Source organism: Sebastes fasciatus, chromosome 24 (assembly GCF_043250625.1).
Source record: "Sebastes fasciatus isolate fSebFas1 chromosome 24, fSebFas1.pri, whole genome shotgun sequence".
NCBI lineage: Eukaryota > Metazoa > Chordata > Actinopteri > Perciformes > Sebastidae > Sebastes > Sebastes fasciatus.
Window position 1 is genome coordinate 5,598,757 of NC_133818.1, and position 19,807 is coordinate 5,618,563.

Sequence of the window (19,807 nt, forward strand, 5' to 3'; positions counted from 1 at the left end):
AAAAAAGGAAAAAGAAGATACTACTCCTGGCTACTCAGAGATTACTGTAGTGGGTTTCTCAAAAAAAACAACGATAAATATAAAGTAAATAAATTATAAATATAACATTACAAATATAATATTAAAAAATATAATATTAAAAAAAAATAATAATAATGATAATAATGAATAAATAAATACAATTTAAAGAAAAGGAAAAAGAAGATACTACTACTGGCTACTCAGAGATTACTGTAGTGGGTTTCTCAAAAAAATTATAATTAATATTAACTAATATTAAAGTTGCCTAAATAATGAACAACGATTTATATCAGAATAAATCGATCTTTATTTATTTTTTTACATATCGATGTATCGATGTAATCGCTGACAGCTGCAGCCGATTCAGAACGCTGCTGCCAGAGTCCTCACTAAGACCAAGAAAGTGGATCATATCAGTCCAGTTCTGATGTCTTAACTTTCCCTGTATATAGACTGTTCTATTGATTATTGACAATTAATAAAAAGACCTTTGAAGAAAAAGAAAAAATTGTTGTTTTACAATGTATTCATCACTTGAACCACATGTCCAAGGTCACATCTCCATTTTACAATATTTACTAAGCACGTGAAGGCAGCACTAGCCTCTGGGTCATGTTTATTTATTTTCTTGGACCTCACTGTTTGGGAAGTTGCTACCATAAGCAATCTGTATAAACTACTAAACAAAGCTGATTGATATCTTTGAAGCTGCTATTTCCTTTCTTTTTTGCTAGTTACTGCTTATTACATAACAAATTCAACCATTATGTAATATTTGCCTCTATACACATTGTTATAAGCTTAATTAAGACTGATTTTCCTTATAGAAAATACAGTTTACTGCATTTTAGAAAAGGTTCAGCCTCTTTTTTCTGTGTTCAAATAACCTTTTGATGGAAAACAAGTCCTGACAAATATACAGTTGAACCACCTCCTCATATAGGACCAGCTTGTTTAATTGCTAGTTACTAGTTAATACATAAATTATCTAATATTTCCCCCTATACACATGAATTTTAAACTTAAGACTGATTTTCCTCACAGCAAATACAGTGTGCTGCATTTTAGAAAGGGTTAAGCCTCTATTTTCTGTATTCAAATAACCTTTTGATGGACGGGATAACAAGTCAATCATTGCTGACATGTCATGCAAAACAAGTCCTGACACAGACATAAAGCTGAACCATCACCTGATATAGGACCAGCTTGTTTATTTGCTGGTTAATACATAACAAAGTAAGCCATTATCTAACATTTCCCCCTGTGCACATGAGTTATAAACTCAAGTAAGGCTGATTTTCCTCATAGAAGATACCTCTATTTCATGTATTCAAATAATCTTTTGATGGACGTGATAACAAGCCAATTATTACTGACATGCCATGCAAAACAAGTCCTGACACAAAGATAGAGTTGAACCATCTCCTCATATAGGACCAGCTTGTTTAGCCTGTTGGGTAGATGTCAGCTACTGTTATATAAACCCACCTATACAGATCTTACACATAAAAAAATAGTTTGTTTTTGTGCCTGCCTTCTGGCAACAGGTATGACTGACGTTTTGCCAGAATGACGGGGAAGCTAAAACAAAGAATTGAGACACCCCTGTCAGAGGACTTCCAACCTGTCAGCATCACGGCTATTCATAAACACACATCACATGTAGCTGCAGGGGAGGGCGAGCGATGGGAAAGTTCCACTCTGAAGTCTGATTCCAAAGGTTGCATAATGTTGAAACCACAGAAAGTAAACAGAGAGACGTAAGCCATGCTTTCTGTAAACGTTCAACCTGAATGTCAAGACTGTTCCTGGACAGCTACTGCTGCACGATAAGAAGTTATGTCAACCTCTACTTGGATTTTAAATGAATTCAAATGTATAAAAAGCTCATAATCACAGGACATTTTCCTCTTGATCAATGATGATTTAATTCTACATGGAATAAATAATCTACATAATATTACAGCAAAAATATAATAAAACAAAAGGAATGTATCTAACAATGAGCAAACTATTTCTATAATATGAATAAACCAGTTGTGGATGAAGGAGGTAGGAGGTACATACTGACGCGTCGTCAGAGCCCTCAGCGTCACTTCTCAGTCGCAGTAAACATGTTCTTAATGTTGTGAATTAAACAAAAACCCTTGCTTAGGTTTAGGCAAGCACGGGACTCGAACAGCTGATTGTAACGGGACGCAAGGGACACGGACACCGGTCTCCTGGATGAAAGACTTGTGTTTACTGCTGACTCCATAGTTCAGTGTCTTTTCATTATTCCCACCTTTAACTGTATTAATACGTTGCATTGTGTGTTTTTGCTAAATCTTGCTCCGATACATCTCAGATATTTATTCAATAATCTTATGATAAATACATCATAATATTAAAAATAAGTAAGAACTGAAGCCTAGAATCAATATCCACATGATTATTGTCCCATCTTGTTCTGTTACAGTTCAGTGTGGAGTTTGTTGTCAGGAGAGCTGGAGGAGGAATCGTCTTCTTCCTCCACAGTCATCTCTTCCTCTTCCTCCTCCACCTCCTCTGTAGGAGTCTGCTGCTTGGCCGAGTCGGGGTCCTGCATGTCGATGACTTTCAGGAAGTCGATGAAGTCGGCGGAGGGAGCCCAGTTGTCCTCGCCCATCATCCCTACAGAGACAAAGACATTTAATCTAATGCTACAATAGTTTTCTGTTATAATATCAAGAACCAGAGACGTCCTCTTCCTTACCTGCTGCTGACTCCGTCCCCTCCTCGATCCTCTGCAGCCACTGCAGCACAGAGGAGGCCACGATGGGCGTGTTGGCAGCGTACTGGTAGATTTCACCTCCGGAGGGCAAATGGGTGAGGACCAGAGCAGGGAGGGGGGGCATAGAGCCCAGGTATGAGCCCAGGACGGACATACCAGCTGGAGTACGGCCACTGGAACACACATGGAGACAGAAATATAAGAATACATGATGGATGGATGGATGGATGCCATCTAGTAGGGCTTTCATTTTGATTGATGTACATACAGGTGGATCCAGCAGGCCAGGTATGGCTCCATCTTCTCCCCTCCCATCTCCACCACTCCTCTCATCTCCTCCACCAGCGCCTGGTTCTGCCTCCGCCCGATCTCGTCCTCCTCCTCTCCCACGAAGAGGAGCAGCAGGGCTTTACCCCGAGAGAGGAAGGACGGCAGGTTCTCCACCGTCAGCTCAGGCTGGAGACAAAACAGAGACGGAGAGTTCAAATATACACGTTTATAAATCAAAGTTTGGCTCATCCACCTTATTCTCGGAGGCGTTACTGTAGAAATGATTATGGGCGTAACTTCCAGTGAGGTAGCTGAAGTATCAGTAAGTTACTAACCACAAAATTTGGACTCTAAATCAGACAATTGTTAGTATTTCCCGATGCAAACGTGTCTTTATAACACAGAAAGATGAATGAGTACACAGTTTGATTTACCAGTGGATGCAGCAGTGCAGCATTAATGTGTGAGACCAGCTCTTTAGGACAGGAGGACACAGGCAGCGTGGAAGGACGAGTGTGTGTCCCCCAGGACGGGAACACCAACAACGCAGGCAGGTCAACGTTGTGCTCTGCCGCCCTGCACAGAAATACACATTAAGACACTAATTGTTCTCCTACTCTTCATCCTTTGGTGACATTGTGTTTCGTCAAATCCAGACAAAAAGCACTTGAGGTGCATTATGACGTCAAACGGTCAGGGACGACCTTGAAACAGGAATGATGAGAGTTTAGAGCCGTTACCATTCCTCTGCCAGCTCATCGGTCAGCGTTCCAGTCAGCACTTCTCCTCTCAGCGACTTTGCTGCGTCAATAAACGGTGCTACGCCTGACAAGACAGAGCAGCATCATTGTTACATCATCGTTACATCATCAGGTCACTGGGTTGAAGGGGACATTCACTAAGTGCCACAGCATCCAGGGTGCCAGGGTAGGCATCACTATTAATTAGAAAATGTCATCACTAGCCGATAAAGTACAGCCTCACACCTGCTAGTGTCTTAAACAGTCCCAGTACTCTGTCGACAGGCTTATGGGCCGCTAGCTCCGGGTGAGGAACCTCCTGAAGGAATGATGTCACTTTCTCTCGGGTGGACAGCAGCGCAGGAGAAGCTGTCTGGCTCCTGGTTAAAGAAGAGACAATAATAAGCACATACACACAAAACAGTACACAGATAGACACACATATAGCAGAACTTCACGGCCATGTATGTTATTGTTATACCTTTACTTTGTGGAAGACCTGGTACAAGCTCTTGAAATGTTGGTGATTTGTTTATTTTAATGTTGCACTGTATAAATGTATTATGTTATATGTATTACTATAATTTATTATGATGTTAATTGTTAATTTGTTATTACGTAATTTATTATAATACTATGCAATTCTTTTATTTATGATCATGACTATGATTATTAATTAAATGAATTTCATATATTTTCTCCACTCACTTACCATTATTTGTATTAATATTTTAATGAATTAATATTTAAAATTGTATTTACTTTTCTTCTTTTTTTCCTTGCTTTTAATTTATTTTATTGTTTTATTTATTTTATTTACTTTTCTTCTCTTTTTCTTGCTTTTAATTTATTTTATTTATTTATGTAATTTTCTTTTCTTCTCTTTTTCGTTATTTTCCTTTTCTTCTCGCTGTTGATTTATATTGTTTAATTTATTTTTATTCTCTTTTTCTTGCTTTTAATTTATTTTACTTTATTCTTTTGTTTTTAATTTATTTTATGTACTTATTTTATTTACTTTTCTTTTCTTTTTCTGGCTTTTAATTTATTTTATTTAATGTATTTATAATTTGTTTCTTTTCTTCTCTTTTTCTTGCTTTTAAATTAATTGATTTATTTTCCTTTTCTTTTCTTTCCCCTCACATAAAAATATTGCTTTTGGATTTAGCATTGTGATATGGCGTGCGCTTTGCCCTGCTCATTGGTATTGTGAGATGGAATTATTTTGTATTTTGGAGAATTTTGTTTGTTTGGAGTCAATGAATGAAAATAAAATAAAATAAATTATTAAGAATAAGAATAAGAATGAAATATGAAGTAATTCAACTACTGATTTCAAAATAACTTCAAAGACAAATTCTTGTCTGCGGATTGTTAGCAAACTCACATCATGATGAAGCGATGCAGCGCCTCAGTACCCAGCATGCCTCCGTAGTGCTGCGCCAATTCCTTGGGGCGGATCAGCAAAACGGTGGGGAAGACCGTGATTGGCTGGAACGGGATCGGGAGGTCGCTGCCTATCTCGGCACCACAGAGGTCGCTCCACTCGCCGCAGTCGACCCCCGCCATCTGAACCTCGGAATCTGGAGAGATTTAGTAAATCAGGCAAAAACATCAAGATCAAGTCATTTCAAAACTGTCTCTGTTTATCTATTTAGTCAGGTTATCTCCTTTAACTCCCCATGCCTGGCCTAAGAATCATCACATCCTCCTGTTTACCTCCAAGTCTCTCTGCAACGTCCATGAAGGAGTGGAGAAAAACCTTTGAAACAGCATCCCCTGGTGGGGAAAAGCAGAAATTAATTCCATCCGCATGTATCTCAAATTCATATTCATTTGCTTCCCATTGCCTCACAGGACAGTAGGAAGAGTGTGGCTTACATCTGAGGTAGAAGAGCACCACCGTCAGGCTGCTTTGAGCCACTTCGGTGTGGAAGTTGTCAGAGGTTAACTCGATGATGGAGTCCAGGTCCAGCATGTTGGCTCGTTGTGTGTGGACGGATGCCGCGATTTCATCGTCCAACTTAGCTGGGGGCAGACACAGAAACACATAAACACTCCTTTCTCTCTCCTTCGCTAACTCCTCTCTCCCTCTCATCTCTCTCATCTCTCATCAGACACTTACTAGCATGTGGATCCACGTCGTCTTCCTCCAGCTGACCCCCTTGCTCCTCTTTCTCTTTCTCTTGATTTGCGAAGAGCTGATACAACTCATCGATGTGGTGATAGGTCATATACTTCACGTCTGAACTCTTAAAGCACACACACATAAGAGTATTAAATACTTGTCAAATCTCCCTTTAAGGCACATTTTGAACAGATAAAAAAATGTGTATTATATCATACCTTCTCGGGCAGCCGGAAAGCAGCGTTATAGAGTTCGGGGGTTTTCACTGAAGGACTCTGTCTGATAACACACACAGATAAAAGTAGATTAGACAGTTTTGCTAACAGTTATTAGAGAATACCACCTGGTAAAACAAAGCTACTAAATAAAAAGAATATAGAACAATATGTTTATGATGAAATACAGTAACAGCAAAATATAATAAAATCAAAAGCTATAACAAGATTAAATTGCAGGAAAAATACAGCATGTGTGATGTGTTAGCTCTCAACAAAAACAATCCCTAAAACTGTATTCAGATCCGTGCTCATATATGTATCTCACCTGTGAACGAGCACCAGCAGGGCGAGGCCGCGGAGCTTCCAGGCCAGGGTGGTGGCCGTGTCCAGGTCGGCGTGCTTGGTCGCGGGGCGAGAGAACAGGAAGATCTGGGGGGTGTGCTGGTAGGGGAACTGAGGGCGCTGGACCGAGGACGGGTCGTCGTAAACTTCAGACTGGCGATGGAGAGACACATTTGATTATGTACGAATTAATACCGTTTAGATTTTGTTCTGACTTGTGCTACAAAATGTTGCAGAAATCTCTAATGAATATCCTGTCTAGCTATTAAATGTTAAAACTTTATCCCACTCACCACTAGTGGAGCCTCCATGAGCTGCAGGAAGGAGTGGAGGCTGAGGGTGGACAGGGGCTTCCTCATACGGGTCAGAGGACAGTGCTCCGAGGTCTTCGCGGTCTTGAGCCCGCTGCGAACTCGGCAGTGGAGGAACCACACCTGAGACGAGTGAGACGCCTCGTCAACACTGGAAGACAGACGGAGAAGGAGAGACACAGTAAGTACTTTTCAGGGGATGGATGACAGTTTTTTGCCTCAACATCACCACGTAGATTAAAACAGTTTTAAGACGAGGGGAGACAGGAAAGAAAGGAAGAAGAACCTACCCTAAATGCTTCAAAACTGGGCCTCCAGTTATGAGGATGAACTGGTATTTGGATCCGTACACATACGCCGTCTCCATCATCGATCTGTGCTCTAAAGGAACACAATGGTACATTTAATTCGTCATTCAAGTCAAACAGACAATCTGAGTCTCCATCAGGATCGGCGGCCTCTCACAGTACGATCCAGACTAGGAGGAATCAGTCCTTAAACGCATCATCTCCATCACTGACACTCTGTACATCTCCTTCTTTTCCATACCTTGTGTTCCCAGACTACGGACGTAACCCAGCACGATGTCCTTCTTCCCTTTGGCCGCCTTCTCCATGGCCAGCAGGTCGGTGTCTGTGTGAACGTACTTGACCTCTTCACGCAGGATGGCACTAGAAGAGAAAGACAAAAGCTCTGTCAAGTACGTCTTAAAGGAGGAATCTGGTGTTGCTCTATATCTTTATCATAAAAAGACCAAACTAACATTTCCATGTTATGATTTGAGCATATTTCTACGAGTATTACTTATCAGTGTGTTCAAAATATTAGGAAATTGTTGGTGTGTATGTTTCAGATACAAGCAAGGACTAAAAGTTAAAGCCTCACACATCTGTGTTGCATTATAACCGAGAGAGTGTTTTATACTTACAACAGGACTTCAGAGACGATGGAGTTGACGTCAAACACGGTGTCCAAACCAAAACCCAGGAATTCCTTGCCGCCCCTGTTAGAAAGACACAGGCAGGGTTAGAGGAAGATTAAAGTACAACACACCTGTAGGTCTTCTGTGTCTGCAAATACCATCAACAAAACCCACCTGAACAGAAAAGCTGTGTGCACCACCTTCTCTTCTGAGCAGTATTCAGAAACCAGCTCTTTGTTGCAGTCGACCTAAACAGTTAAAACAAAAAAAGATAAACCGTGCTCAGATTGAGGATTTAACATCTGGAGAGATAAAGAGATTAACAGTTTAAAAGTTTCCGACCGCAGCCTAAGTTTGAGGTTTGTGTTTTTTTTTCTGTGTTAATAAAAATATAGTTTGAAACAGATGGAGCACATTGGACCGAGAGGACTACAGTTACCCTGCCAACAAGTACTCCATAATCCTTCAGAGCGTCAGCAGACTTCTCCAACTCCGCCAAGAAGAGAGAGATGGTTGGAGAGACTGGAGACAGAAATACTGTTATGCACTTTTAACCATTGATGTTAATGTTACTGCTGTGTTCAATGTGAGCTACTCCTTGTGCATTTAAAAACTACGTGAAACGAATACAAATATGGAAAGCCATTGTGTGTGTGTGAGCAGCCTACCTTGACGCTCGAAATAGACGAACATCGTCTTCCCAGAATGCAGTTTCTCGTAGAAGTCTGCAGCCGTGTATTCTATTAGGTCTGGTGTGCTGGCCTTCTCTGTGCATCCTCCTGACCCCACACACAGCAGGAAAACTACCACGCACGTCCACATCATCGTGGAGAACAATCCCTGTTGGGCTCTCTGTGAGGGGAAGAAAGCATTGTTATTAGCACAGAGGAATAAAAAGAAGAGTACAATGTTGTCTGTGCATGACATGATGATCCCAAACTAAACAAGGAGGGTCAATAATATGAACACTCATATGACCTGCACTATAAGATAAGATAAGATATTCCTTTATTAGTCCTGCAGTGGGGAAATTTGCAGTGTACAGCAGCAAAGGGGATCAAGATGCATCAGCTAACACAGTAAAAAAAACAAAGTGTAACAAATATATGAACCATTTAAATAGAAGTATAAAAATAGGAGCAGTATATACAGTATTGACAATAAACATACTATTAACAAAATTGCACAAGTGGAAAATGATATTGCACAGTGAGAAAGAATGAATGAATGAATGAATGAATGAATGAAATTCCACCTGAAAATATCAGGTTATTGTCAGTTTTTTGGTGTGTAAGTGGTAAAAATGGAGCTGATCTTTTTCACATGTCACAGTGGGGAAAAGCACAGGTGTATGTCATTAATATCACTGGAATATAGCTTTACTGTGACACCATGATGATCAATTTCACCTGTGCTTTTCCTGCTATGACATCATCTGCTGTGGAAAAATAAGCAGCCACAGCAAAAGATGCTGACAGTTACAGCTTGTTTACCTGAGAAAGTAGAGGAGGGGTTAAAGTTCTAGCTAGTCCATTAGCTAGGCTTGTTAGCTGCCAACTTCTGGATGTTCCTCCATGGTTTTACATGCCTAAAGTGAGCTAAGGTAAACACCTGTGCAGGTAAAAGATACATGTCTGTATAAGTCTAAGGTTAGGCCAGCAACAAAGCAGGTTTTCGAGGTTATTTTGCACCAAACTACACAGAGAAATATGAAAAATAGTGTGTGTTGGGAGAGTGATGCTCCATGTGTCAAGCTACCAGAGATGAAACAGGATTTCCTGTTATGGTGTCAAAATAAAATCCTTCAATGACTATTTTTTTTTAGCAGTCCTACCACTTATATGATAAACACTCAAATTATACTGTAATAGTCTGCACCTAATGATAATACAGCTGTTTTGCAGTTGTTATACATATTATCTCCGGTGATTCCGTGCACGCCAATATTTTTATTTTTTAATTTTTAATTTCTTTATTTGCACATATATAAAACTGCAAACAGAGATAGATATATTTTTCTTTTCTTCTGTACTGTTTTTTCTATGTATTTCATTGTTTTTATTGGATTGTTTTCCACTGTTTGGTTAGGGTTTTTCTGCACATTTTGTGTACTTCTTGTTGTTGTTTAACTTTTGTTGTATTTTTAAAATTATGTTAGTTTAGATCTTTCTTCCTTTTTTGTTATTGTTTTTTCTCCTTTGGTCCTTTTGTATAAGCCTGTGGCTTCTTGACCTCTCCTGACACATTTCTTGTTTGTTTTTTTCATTGACTGGATTTTGTGCAGTTTTATATATGTGCAAATAAATAAATAAAAAAAATAAAAAATAATTACGAGCAGTGGATTGCATATATGAAAACAGCCTTGAAAAAAGGGAGAAAAAAAGTATTAAAAAAATGAGTGTGAGAGCAATTTCTTTTCCATCTACTGACAATATTTTAAGCTTTTATTTTGAAGGCACTTGTCTTTGCGTCTTTGAACCAATCAGATCAGAGAACAGTTGTTTGGCCAATCAGAACGCACGGTGGGCGGGCTCTGCCACAGCTGACATCATCATGAACCAATGGGGTGAGAGCGCTGTGGAGGTTGGGCTGCGGGGTTAGCCAATGAGAACGCTGCACTGGGGAAATGTGTGTGAGGAAACTGGCATGAATCTGTGGCTCTGAAGTCAGCTGTTTCAATATAAAACGGTGGGATGTTGAGCCAAGATGGCGGCTACAGAGAGACAGTTTCCGTTTTAGTTGAAAACAAGGGGGGCGGGTCTAAAACTGCATCACAGCTGATCTGGAGGTTTTCCCCCCCTTAAGTTGTTTTTTGCAGAGAACAGCTTTGCAGAGATTCACAAGGGGGACCTCTCTTGTTTTCTTTCTTGTTATTTTTAAAAAAAAATTTTAAAACTAGACATTTTCAGCCTTTTTGTGGATTTAAACATCATTATGCCACTTATTTTTAGAATAAAACTGCTTTTATTGCATTTTTTACCCTCGTCTTTTTGATGCATTCAGCCCAGATCTGACCCATTTTTAAGTGTCTTCGCCTTTCACAGCATCCCATGTGTTAAAGTGCGAGATGTTTTCTGCAGGAGAGGAGGTTAATCCCCATTTGTTTACCTCACTGAAGGAGTCCCCTGCAGCTGCAATCTCCCCAACACTGGAGCTCAGTCTCACAGCCGTCTACACCGTGCTCTACTCCTTCTTGTTTGTGTTCGTCTACCTGCAGCTCTGGCTCATTTTGCACTATGGACACAAGCGGTTCAGCTACCAGAGTGTGTTTTTGTTCCTGTGCCTGCTGTGGGCTGCTCTGAGGACGACCCTCTTCTCTTTTTACTTTAGAAATGTGGTGCAGGCCAACCAGCTGCAGCCTCTGGCCTACTGGCTGCTCTACTGCTGCCCAGTCTGCCTGCAGTTCTTCACCCTCTGCCTGCTGAACCTTTACTTCACACAGGTAGGAATCTGCACTGTGTCTGACAAAAGAAGGTGTGTGCAATGTTTGTGCATATGCGACCTGATTTCATAAAACAGCTGACATTGCAGTTTTTGTGTTCATTGTATTAATCTGATTTTTGCACACATTTTAACCTCCATGCATGCAAATGCTCTCCCATTGGTACATCCTTATATACAAGGTGATTCTGGGTCTGCTCCCACAAAAATTGTGCACAGTATTCACTGCCTTCACAGGACCTTCTTTGTGCTCTCTGTCCCAAAAGCTCAGACAAAAATTGGGGAATTTGCATATTCTGCACCCTCAGCCTGGAATTTGCTTAAAAATGACCTAATTAAAATATTTTCAAATTTGTTTGTTTATTTGTTTATTTGTTTTGCACAATTTAAGACTATACAACATAACAAAAATGAATAATATACAGTGCAGGAAGAGGCAAAAAACCCACTGGGCCTATCTGAAGCCTCCACCTAGAGACAAGATTAATATAAAGAAATAATATGACTGTATAATAGTGATAACAAACAATTAGGACAAGATATATACAATAACAACAATAACAATACAGTAAATATATCAAAAAAAGACAAGTGAGTGTGTGTTACGTGGAAGTGTATGGTAAGTGTTTGTGAGGTGGATATTGATTTAAATATCTATAAAGACTTCTGGGAAATTATATCCAAACAACAAATCTAAAATGAAGGCTTTAGAAGCAGACTCTATGGCATGCCAATGTTTTTAGCTTCCTTTGTTGTACAGCTGTCCCCCCATTTGTCTCTAGATGGTTCTCTTTCAATGCAAATTTTAGTGCTTTTAGTGTTTGTGAATTGTATTTTATCTCTATTTGTGTCTGCAACTTTGTGTTCTTGCTGCTGACCGTCTTGGCCAGGTCTCCCTTGGAAAAGAGGTTCTTAATCTCAATGGGACTAACCTGGTTAAATAAAGGTTAAATAATAAAAAAAAAAGACTTCACATTGAATTTGCAATAAACACACAAGATAAAAGACCAGCTATTCAAAAAACTACAGCTCCCATGAGGCAGTGCTTCTTTGACATTGAACTTTTTTTTCAGTATTTTTATTGATATTTTAATGATTAATTGGTTAATTGAGAATATATTGGCAGAGCAGATCAATCGTCAAGGAAAATAATTTGCAGCCCTAGATTAAAGGTGCAGTGTGTAGGATTTGGCTCTAGGATCCTGGCTCTAGCATCATATTTAAAGGTGCCGTGTGCATCCAGCGGTGAGGTTGCACATTGCAACCATCTGAAACTTCTCTCTCTTCTTGGTTTAGATAGCCAGGCTAGCTGTTTCCCCCTGTTTCCAGTCTTTATGCTAAGCTACACTAGCCGTCCCCTGGCTCTAGCGTCATATTTAAAGGTGCAGTGTGCATCTAGCGGTGAGGTTGCAGATTGCAACCATCTGAAACTTCTCTCTCTTCTTGGTTTAGATAGCCAGGCTAGCTGTTCCCCCCTGTTTCCAGTCTTTGTGCTAAGCTATACTAGCCGTCCCCTGGCTCTAGCGTCATATTTAAAGGTGCACAGACAGTCAAATAAAGAGGTTTGAGTAGAAAGGAGAGGGAGAGTGGAGATTAGGTAACGAAGCCGAGGTTGTCATATGACTGCTGAATAAACATTGCAACCCCTCAGCTGATCTGCATCCAGTTAAAGCATACAAACTACACTCCCTCTGAGTAAACATAAATGTCTTCCATTCACATGTATGGTGGCAACATATGCCTGTCTTCTTCCATCTCTCTGTCTATGTTGGGAAAACCATGTGACTGGCCAACTCAGTGAGCAAACCTTTCCTACTTATGGTTTCATGTCTAGCCGGGTCAGAATCTGAGTAATAGATCACATTCATATTTTTCTCCCACAGTAGAGGCTTTGACCATCCTGCTGCTGCATTACTTTCTCAATCACGAGTCGTGAAACAAATTGCTTTTACAGTCTCAGTTATATTAAAGCTATCAATTAAAAAAGGACGACATTATAATATTATGTATTTCCTTTCTTTTTGATCATGATTGTTCTTTTTTTAATTAATTCTCTATTTATTATTATTATTATTATTATTATTATTATTATTATTATTAATAATAATTTGTCTGTTTGGCTGTTTTTGCTTTTATTTATTTATTCTTTATTTTTTCTTTCATGATTATTATTATTTTAATCAATTTTAATTTATTTTCTACTCACATATTTATGTACTATTATTAATAATAATGATAATTTATTTGTCATTTTTTAAATAATATCTAAATATATAATAATAACAATTATTATTATATAATTATTTTAATAATAATGTCTGTTTGTTTGGCTGTTTTTGCTTTTATTTATTTTTTATTTTTATTTTCCCCTCAAATATAAATACCACTTTTGGATTTACATATGATGATCATGTTATGGCAGGTTATATTAATTTATATTGTATGATGAAATGAGTTTGTATCTTAAATGACAAAGTACATGTACGGATTAATTGAGTTAATATATAAAAAGATTAAAAAAAGGATGCCCCCCTACTGAATGTCATTAAAGAAAACATTAAAGCAGCTATAATCCTCAAAAAGCAATACTGCTGAACATCGCTGTTTAATGTTGAACTCACTGACAGTAATAAAGCGAGCTGATATAACATCATGCCACGGTGACACAGCCTACCGTGTGACACACACACAGGCATGTGTGGAAATACTTGTATATAGTGTGTTTTCTGACGAGTCAGGCTTGACTCCTGACCCGTCATTTACTTCCCCCTTATTACATTTTAGCTCCTTCTCACTACAGAAAACATTAATGGTAACGCTGAGCAACAAACACACATATAGTTCACTATAGTATGTAATCCGGCCGTGCTCTGTTGCTTCATTTCTAGGTTACAAATCACCTCCTTCTGGCCTACATTCTCACACAAAAGGCAGAGTGTTGACCACGTTGAGCAATTTACAAGATCATATAATATCAACCTGAAAGATGGTAGACTTTGATCAGAGATAGTATTAAATGTCTGGTAATAACCGAACATTTTGGTAAACATTTTTCAAAACCAAAAAGTCATTCCAGGAAGTGAGTGATCTAGATCAGTGGAGGCCAGTGTCCCAGCTTTGGTAAATTGGACTTGTGTCCAGCTGGATGTTTTTTACTGATAACATGTTGGCAGTGAGGCAGCTGGTAGATATGTAGTTTTTGTTTGGCTTGTCTTGACTATTTGTTTGATCATTTTCAGACCATATCATAGCTAGTAACAGTCAAATTACATTCTATATTAAAGAAGATTATGTGTTCTTTCCCTTTCCTTTAGTGTGCTATATAGTTTTTTGTGCATGTAAAAGGTCTGTACAATAGTCCAAAGTCCAAGTGAAAAAAAATGCTGCATATGCATACAGTTTATTGTCTTAATAAATGAGCTACCAAACTAACATCCACCAGAAAAAGAGATACCGTGTCAGGGATCGGTCAGATGTTGAGCGGCGTGCTCCTTTTTCTTCGAGTGCTGCTCGCAACTTGGCAACTGTTGTTTTCTTGTTTGTTTGTTTAGTTAATCAAATGAATTATCCACTTGACTTCCTTTTGCTAAGTTTACATCTCCGCCCCTTGTTAACGGTTCTTGTTAACTGACAGGCCTGAGGGGCTAAAGGAGCGTCTAAGAGTACAAACAGTAGTAAGCATTATGCTTGCACTATGTTTTGGTCTTAGTCGACTAAGATTCTTTTAGTTGATTAGTTGTTATTTTTATGCTTCTTTTCATGCTGAATGACTTATTTCTAAGAAATTTCTGAGCACATCTCCGGTAAAGACTAAGTGGTGCTTTTGTGTGATTCTTTGTGGAGAAACTCAGTTTCACAGATCTGACGATTAAATCAACTAATCGATTGGTCGACAGAATCGTACGAGTGTTAATCGACTAAGAAATTCATTGGTCGAGGACAGTCCCTGCTATGATGATGTGGATTCTTGCTCGGCCTTATCGTTTGTCAAGTTGTCTTGTTTTAATGTTCGTTGCATAAATGTTTGCATATGTGTTACGACACACCAGAATCTCCTCAAGCACTGTTAAGTTCACACCCGTTTCCTAAAAGAAACCCCCACCCTCTGCTGCTCCCCCTTTCATTCTATATCTTAAATGTGAAATTTTTAAAATACCATACTGGGATTATGAAGTGTGAAATATGTATTATTATCTCTGCATGATATCTTCTATACTTTTCTTTGTTTAGGTGATGTTTAAGGCTAAAGCCAAGTATTCCCCAGAGCTCACCAAATACAAGTAAGTCTGTCCTTTAACTTTGTTTGTTATATAACTCTCCCTTTTTCTTGCATTTATTTTGACTTTTTTATGAGAAATTATTCTAAAAGAATCTGCATCTAATCACATGCAATAATATTTTTGTCCTTCCTCTCCTCGACTCTGTCTTTTCTTTTTTTCTCACAGTTGGTTTGCAGCTTCGACACCATGAATTTTAATTAGTTGTTGTTTATGAATAAAGTCACATTGTCTGTATTTTCCTCTCTTTCCCTCTCCAGGGTTCCTCTGCGTTTGTTCTTCCTGTGTCTCAGTATATTTTTCCTGGTGGTGAATTTAACTTGTGCGTTGTTAGTGCAAGGAGCTCTGGAGCGCTCTGAATCACCGAGGTAAACAAAACAAACATCATTAATAGAACATGTTTTTCCTGCATATTAATGTAACATTTAGCCCCCACACAGTGCTTAATTTGTAAATGAGGAGGTCCTAGAGCCGGAACAGCCTCCAGGCACTCGGTGCTAGCTGTTGAAACTTAACTGGACTTAACATAACGGTCATCACAAACAAAGCATTATTTACATGTACCTAGGGGGAGATAGCAGGTCAACAGTAGATGTCACATAGAAGTGGTGTACATCATCTGGAAGCTGGGAACCTGAAGATTAATTTCAGCTTAGCACTGTGTGTCAAGTTGTTTTAGTCATAAACCAGAAATAACATGAATTCATTTATTAAAATAAATTGTGAAAGTGTTTGGGTTGATACCATTTGTTACACAGATTTGGTGCTAAATTTAACCATTTTTTACCACTCTAGAATTGATAAAAAATGATCAATAATCCCTCCAAAATACCACATTTAGACACCAAGACCTTGAGGAACACCATAGAAAAAGCCATGCTGTGATTTGGTATAAAAAACTTTTGACATTTGGAGATTTCTGCAACTGCATCATTTTTCGGCGATTAGATAGCGAGCACTTGTGTTGTGTAAACTGCTCAGAAACCCCCTTATTGTCAATATAGCTAGGAAAGCCATCCATCCTCTGAATGCTCTAGGTCTGTAGTTTGTGGCTGTAAAGTTTCAGGAGGCTGTGATTATCCTAGAGGTCACCACAGGTCATTTTATACAGTGAGGTCAAGTTTAAAAAATGGTCTCACTACAATGAAATTGCTCCTATGGGGACTAACATCATCACACATGAATACAGTTGGGCTCATTTGAGTCTCAGCTTTACAGTGATACCCAATTTATGTAATTCAACACTGTTTAGGGACCCCAGTATGCAGAAATATTCAAACACACCATTTTAGAATAGGCTAATATAACACATTTATACTACATTATACTTTTCATTCACATATCTGGAGGTCAGAAGTCAAGGGACCCCTTTGAAAATGGCCATTCAAATAAATATTGTGATTAATATGTCCTATGTAATCATCATTGTTATGGGTAATTTTAGCAGACAGATGTGAGTTTAATATATCAAAATTTGGTTGGTCTAGTCCAAATAGTCTGAGTAATTGAGAGAAATGTAAAAAACAGAATGTGTTGCAACTGTCCCCAGGCTCTTAGCCAAAAGCAAACACACTTTCATCCAATCCTAAACCTCCAAGTGGACAAATGGTCCTTGCATGTAGTGTCATAAAACAGCATGTCTTAAAGGGGAACTACACCCATTGTCAAAACTGTTATTCCTATGGTCTAAGACAGTCCAAAAAATATAAGTAAACATGAACAACTCTCTCCTGAATCCAAAAACTAGAGTGATAAAACTCAAACTTGTGATGTCATAGGGTATAAAGTCTGGAAATAACATGTATGATTTTTAAAAATGTGCATAATTCCCCTTTTAAAGTTAGTATCTTTTATGTCTCCAGTGATGGAGGTATCAGACATGCAGTCCTGGCCCGGGTCTTGATCAACGACAGTCTGTTTGTCCTGTGTGCTGTCTCTCTGGCCGTCTGCATCTTCAAGATCGCCAAGATGTCCTCGGCCAACGTTTACCTTGTGTCCAAGGTAGGAATAAAAATGTGCATAAAAAAATGATAACTGAGAACTGTTGCTTCATGTCGCTGTGTTAAATTGAAAAAAATAACTAGCAAATGTCACAAAAACATCAAGGAATCGCCTTCCACCAGCTTATACATACTTATAAGTAGTTTCACATTCTTCGTTGTAGCTGATCTTCCTTTTTCTTTGTGGTAGTTTCCATCATATTCCGCCTAAATCTGCATAGCTTGTGACTTTGCTGTGACTTTGCTGTGACTTTGCGGTGACTTGCAATTTTCCCTTGTTGGGTGTATAGCGTAGCAAAGACGGTGAAAGGTTAACCTGCACTTGACCCACGTGTGCGCAGTTTTACAGCAAACACAGCGCCTTGATGAGAGCTCTCTTCACAGCCAATTGGATAAAAGCCAGATTTTTAAAAAGCGGTTTGACTTTTGAAAACTGGAGCCAATGAAAATGTGGGACATCGTCTCAATATGTGGGATAAAAATGCTGTGCAGTCCCCCGTAAAGTGGGACACCTGGTCACTCTAAGTAACGCTATTGGTATCAGGACTCAAAAAGTTGGAATGTTGCATCCCTAATGTCATTTCAGCCTCAGTCATTTGATGGATCGCATCTGCGGCCCACATCTGACATTCAATTACAGGGCAATAGCCGACGCATGGCTTGTAATAAGCATAGCATCTCTTCCACCAGGGTACATCAGTGTGCCAAGCTACCGCCATAGGAGCCGTGGTGATCCTGCTCTACACGTCCAGAGCCTGTTACAACCTGGTGGCGGTGGCCCTGTCACCACAGGACAAACCCAGTCCCTTCAACTACGGCTGGTACAGCGTTTCTGATCAGGTACTGCACCGTCACCATCTCCATCACCATCAGTTGGATGGAAAACAAGCTTTTATTTAGCCAGAAACACAGTGCCCTGTGTGTGTGTGTGGAGGGGGTGCTGGGGGACAATCCATTTTAGGAGATTTGGGAAAGCAATGCTTACTGGGGTAAAGGGCTTTGTTTGGCTATAAATAACCATGTGTGTGTGTGTCCTGACCTACATCATGGCTCAGGCCTTAAGATGGACAGCTCATTTTAAAGGGTTGATATACAATATTTTCTATTTGTTCAGTTGTTTAGTATGCTCAAGATTCAGGTAATGAATATTATGTGTGTTTCTACAACTATGGTCACTTTTTATTAAAAGTAAGTTAATAAAAAAATCAACTTTTAGGAATTTTAACCATCAGAGTATGTTTGTATTTCATTTATTTATTAGATTATTTGACAGGGACAATACAAAGGCATTGTTACACTTAATTAAAGTGCAACCGATGCAACGTAAGCCTGGTTAGGCTTTTAAGAAAAAGAAAATAAAGAATAGCACATCATACATTCAATTCAATTCAATTTATTTTTATATAGCGTCAAATCATAACAGAAGTTATCTCGAGACGCTCTATCATATAATACAACATCGTACATTACAATCAATTTACATATGTATATTCCCAATCGATAATCAGTGATCACAGGTTTGGTTTAGTTTCAGCCAGTATTTCACATATATTTCATTTATATGTAATACACATAAACAGATACACAAAATTACATATAGTCGTTATGATTTTAATCTGTAACAGGTTTATTTTTGTATGGTTTTCATCACTAAATGTCGTTACCGCAACATTACAATGACCTTCATTTTATACATTTTCCTTTTTCAAATTCTATAATTCTATAATTCATTTTCATCAAGCTAAGTGCATCATTGTAAATATTGATATAAAAACATTTTCTATAAATAGGGGATTTCATGATTTTCTCACATTATTTAGTAATTTTTTTTAATGTCATGATGGGTAATAACACTGTATATATTTATCAAGCATTGCACTGCAATTTTTAACAAAAATCTGAAATTTGGTTGCTGTGACTTCCCAGGAAACACCCTAATATATTAAACACTGTGTTTACGTGTTTCACAGGCCGATGTGCAGGAGATCAGCGGTGAAGCCTACGTTGTGTTTGGGATCATTCTGCTCTTCTGGGAGCTGCTACCTACAAGTTTAGTGGTGGTTTTCTTCAGAGTCCAGAGACCCAACCAAAACCTGGTAATGTAACATTTAAATAAAGATAGACAGAGAGATGTGACCCTTCAGGGCTGTGAAGTATAACGAAGTTTGAACATCTCTATAACTGTCAGGCTCCAGGAGGGATGATCAACAGCCACAGTTTCAGCTCTAGAGCGTACTTCTTTGACAACCCTCGACGGTACGATAGCGATGACGACCTGTCCAGAAGCATTACTAGTAGGAACGATCGGGCCAGGTGGGCACACACCCAAGCAAAAATACAGTTAAGCTTTATATTGAAAAATCAATACAAGATTCATTTCTCTAT

The 19,807-nt window shown here is 38.8% G+C and overlaps 2 protein-coding genes across 4 annotated transcripts in view; one reads left to right on the forward strand and one right to left on the reverse strand.

The window, feature by feature from the left end:
* Positions 1–1,500: 1,500 nt before the first annotated feature.
* txndc16 (thioredoxin domain containing 16) lies at positions 1,501–10,953 on the reverse strand. 2 transcript variants are annotated; one of them, XM_074626772.1, is made up of 20 exons: positions 10,813–10,953; positions 8,373–8,556; positions 8,144–8,226; positions 7,879–7,952; positions 7,711–7,785; positions 7,332–7,453; positions 7,073–7,163; positions 6,765–6,933; positions 6,455–6,624; positions 6,130–6,190; positions 5,909–6,035; positions 5,665–5,811; positions 5,503–5,562; positions 5,171–5,366; positions 4,030–4,163; positions 3,784–3,868; positions 3,478–3,619; positions 3,042–3,229; positions 2,756–2,946; positions 1,501–2,673 (listed from the first exon to the last, which is right to left on the reverse strand). In XM_074626772.1, exons 2-20 carry the CDS (start codon positions 8,527–8,529, stop codon positions 2,474–2,476), a joined length of 2,472 nt encoding a protein of 823 aa, XP_074482873.1. In that variant the 5' UTR covers positions 8,530–8,556; positions 10,813–10,953; the 3' UTR covers positions 1,501–2,473. The 2 variants fall into 2 exon arrangements, with proteins under 2 accessions (XP_074482873.1, XP_074482871.1); XM_074626770.1 differs by lacking the exon at positions 10,813–10,953 and adding an exon at positions 9,198–9,466.
* The window catches only part of gpr137c (G protein-coupled receptor 137c), an 81,901-nt gene continuing 72,558 nt past the window's right edge, over positions 10,465–19,807 (forward strand). For both annotated transcript variants that reach the window (XR_012592886.1, XM_074626780.1), the window contains exons 1-7: positions 10,465–11,146; positions 15,376–15,425; positions 15,683–15,790; positions 17,285–17,423; positions 18,113–18,262; positions 19,393–19,518; positions 19,611–19,735. Coding sequence is in view for 1 of the 2 variants with exons in the window: in XM_074626780.1 (XP_074482881.1) it covers positions 10,772–11,146; positions 15,376–15,425; positions 15,683–15,790; positions 17,285–17,423; positions 18,113–18,262; positions 19,393–19,518; positions 19,611–19,735 (1,073 nt within the window). In the remaining variant the exon portion in view is untranslated. The remainder of the gene's footprint in view (positions 11,147–15,375; positions 15,426–15,682; positions 15,791–17,284; positions 17,424–18,112; positions 18,263–19,392; positions 19,519–19,610; positions 19,736–19,807) is intronic.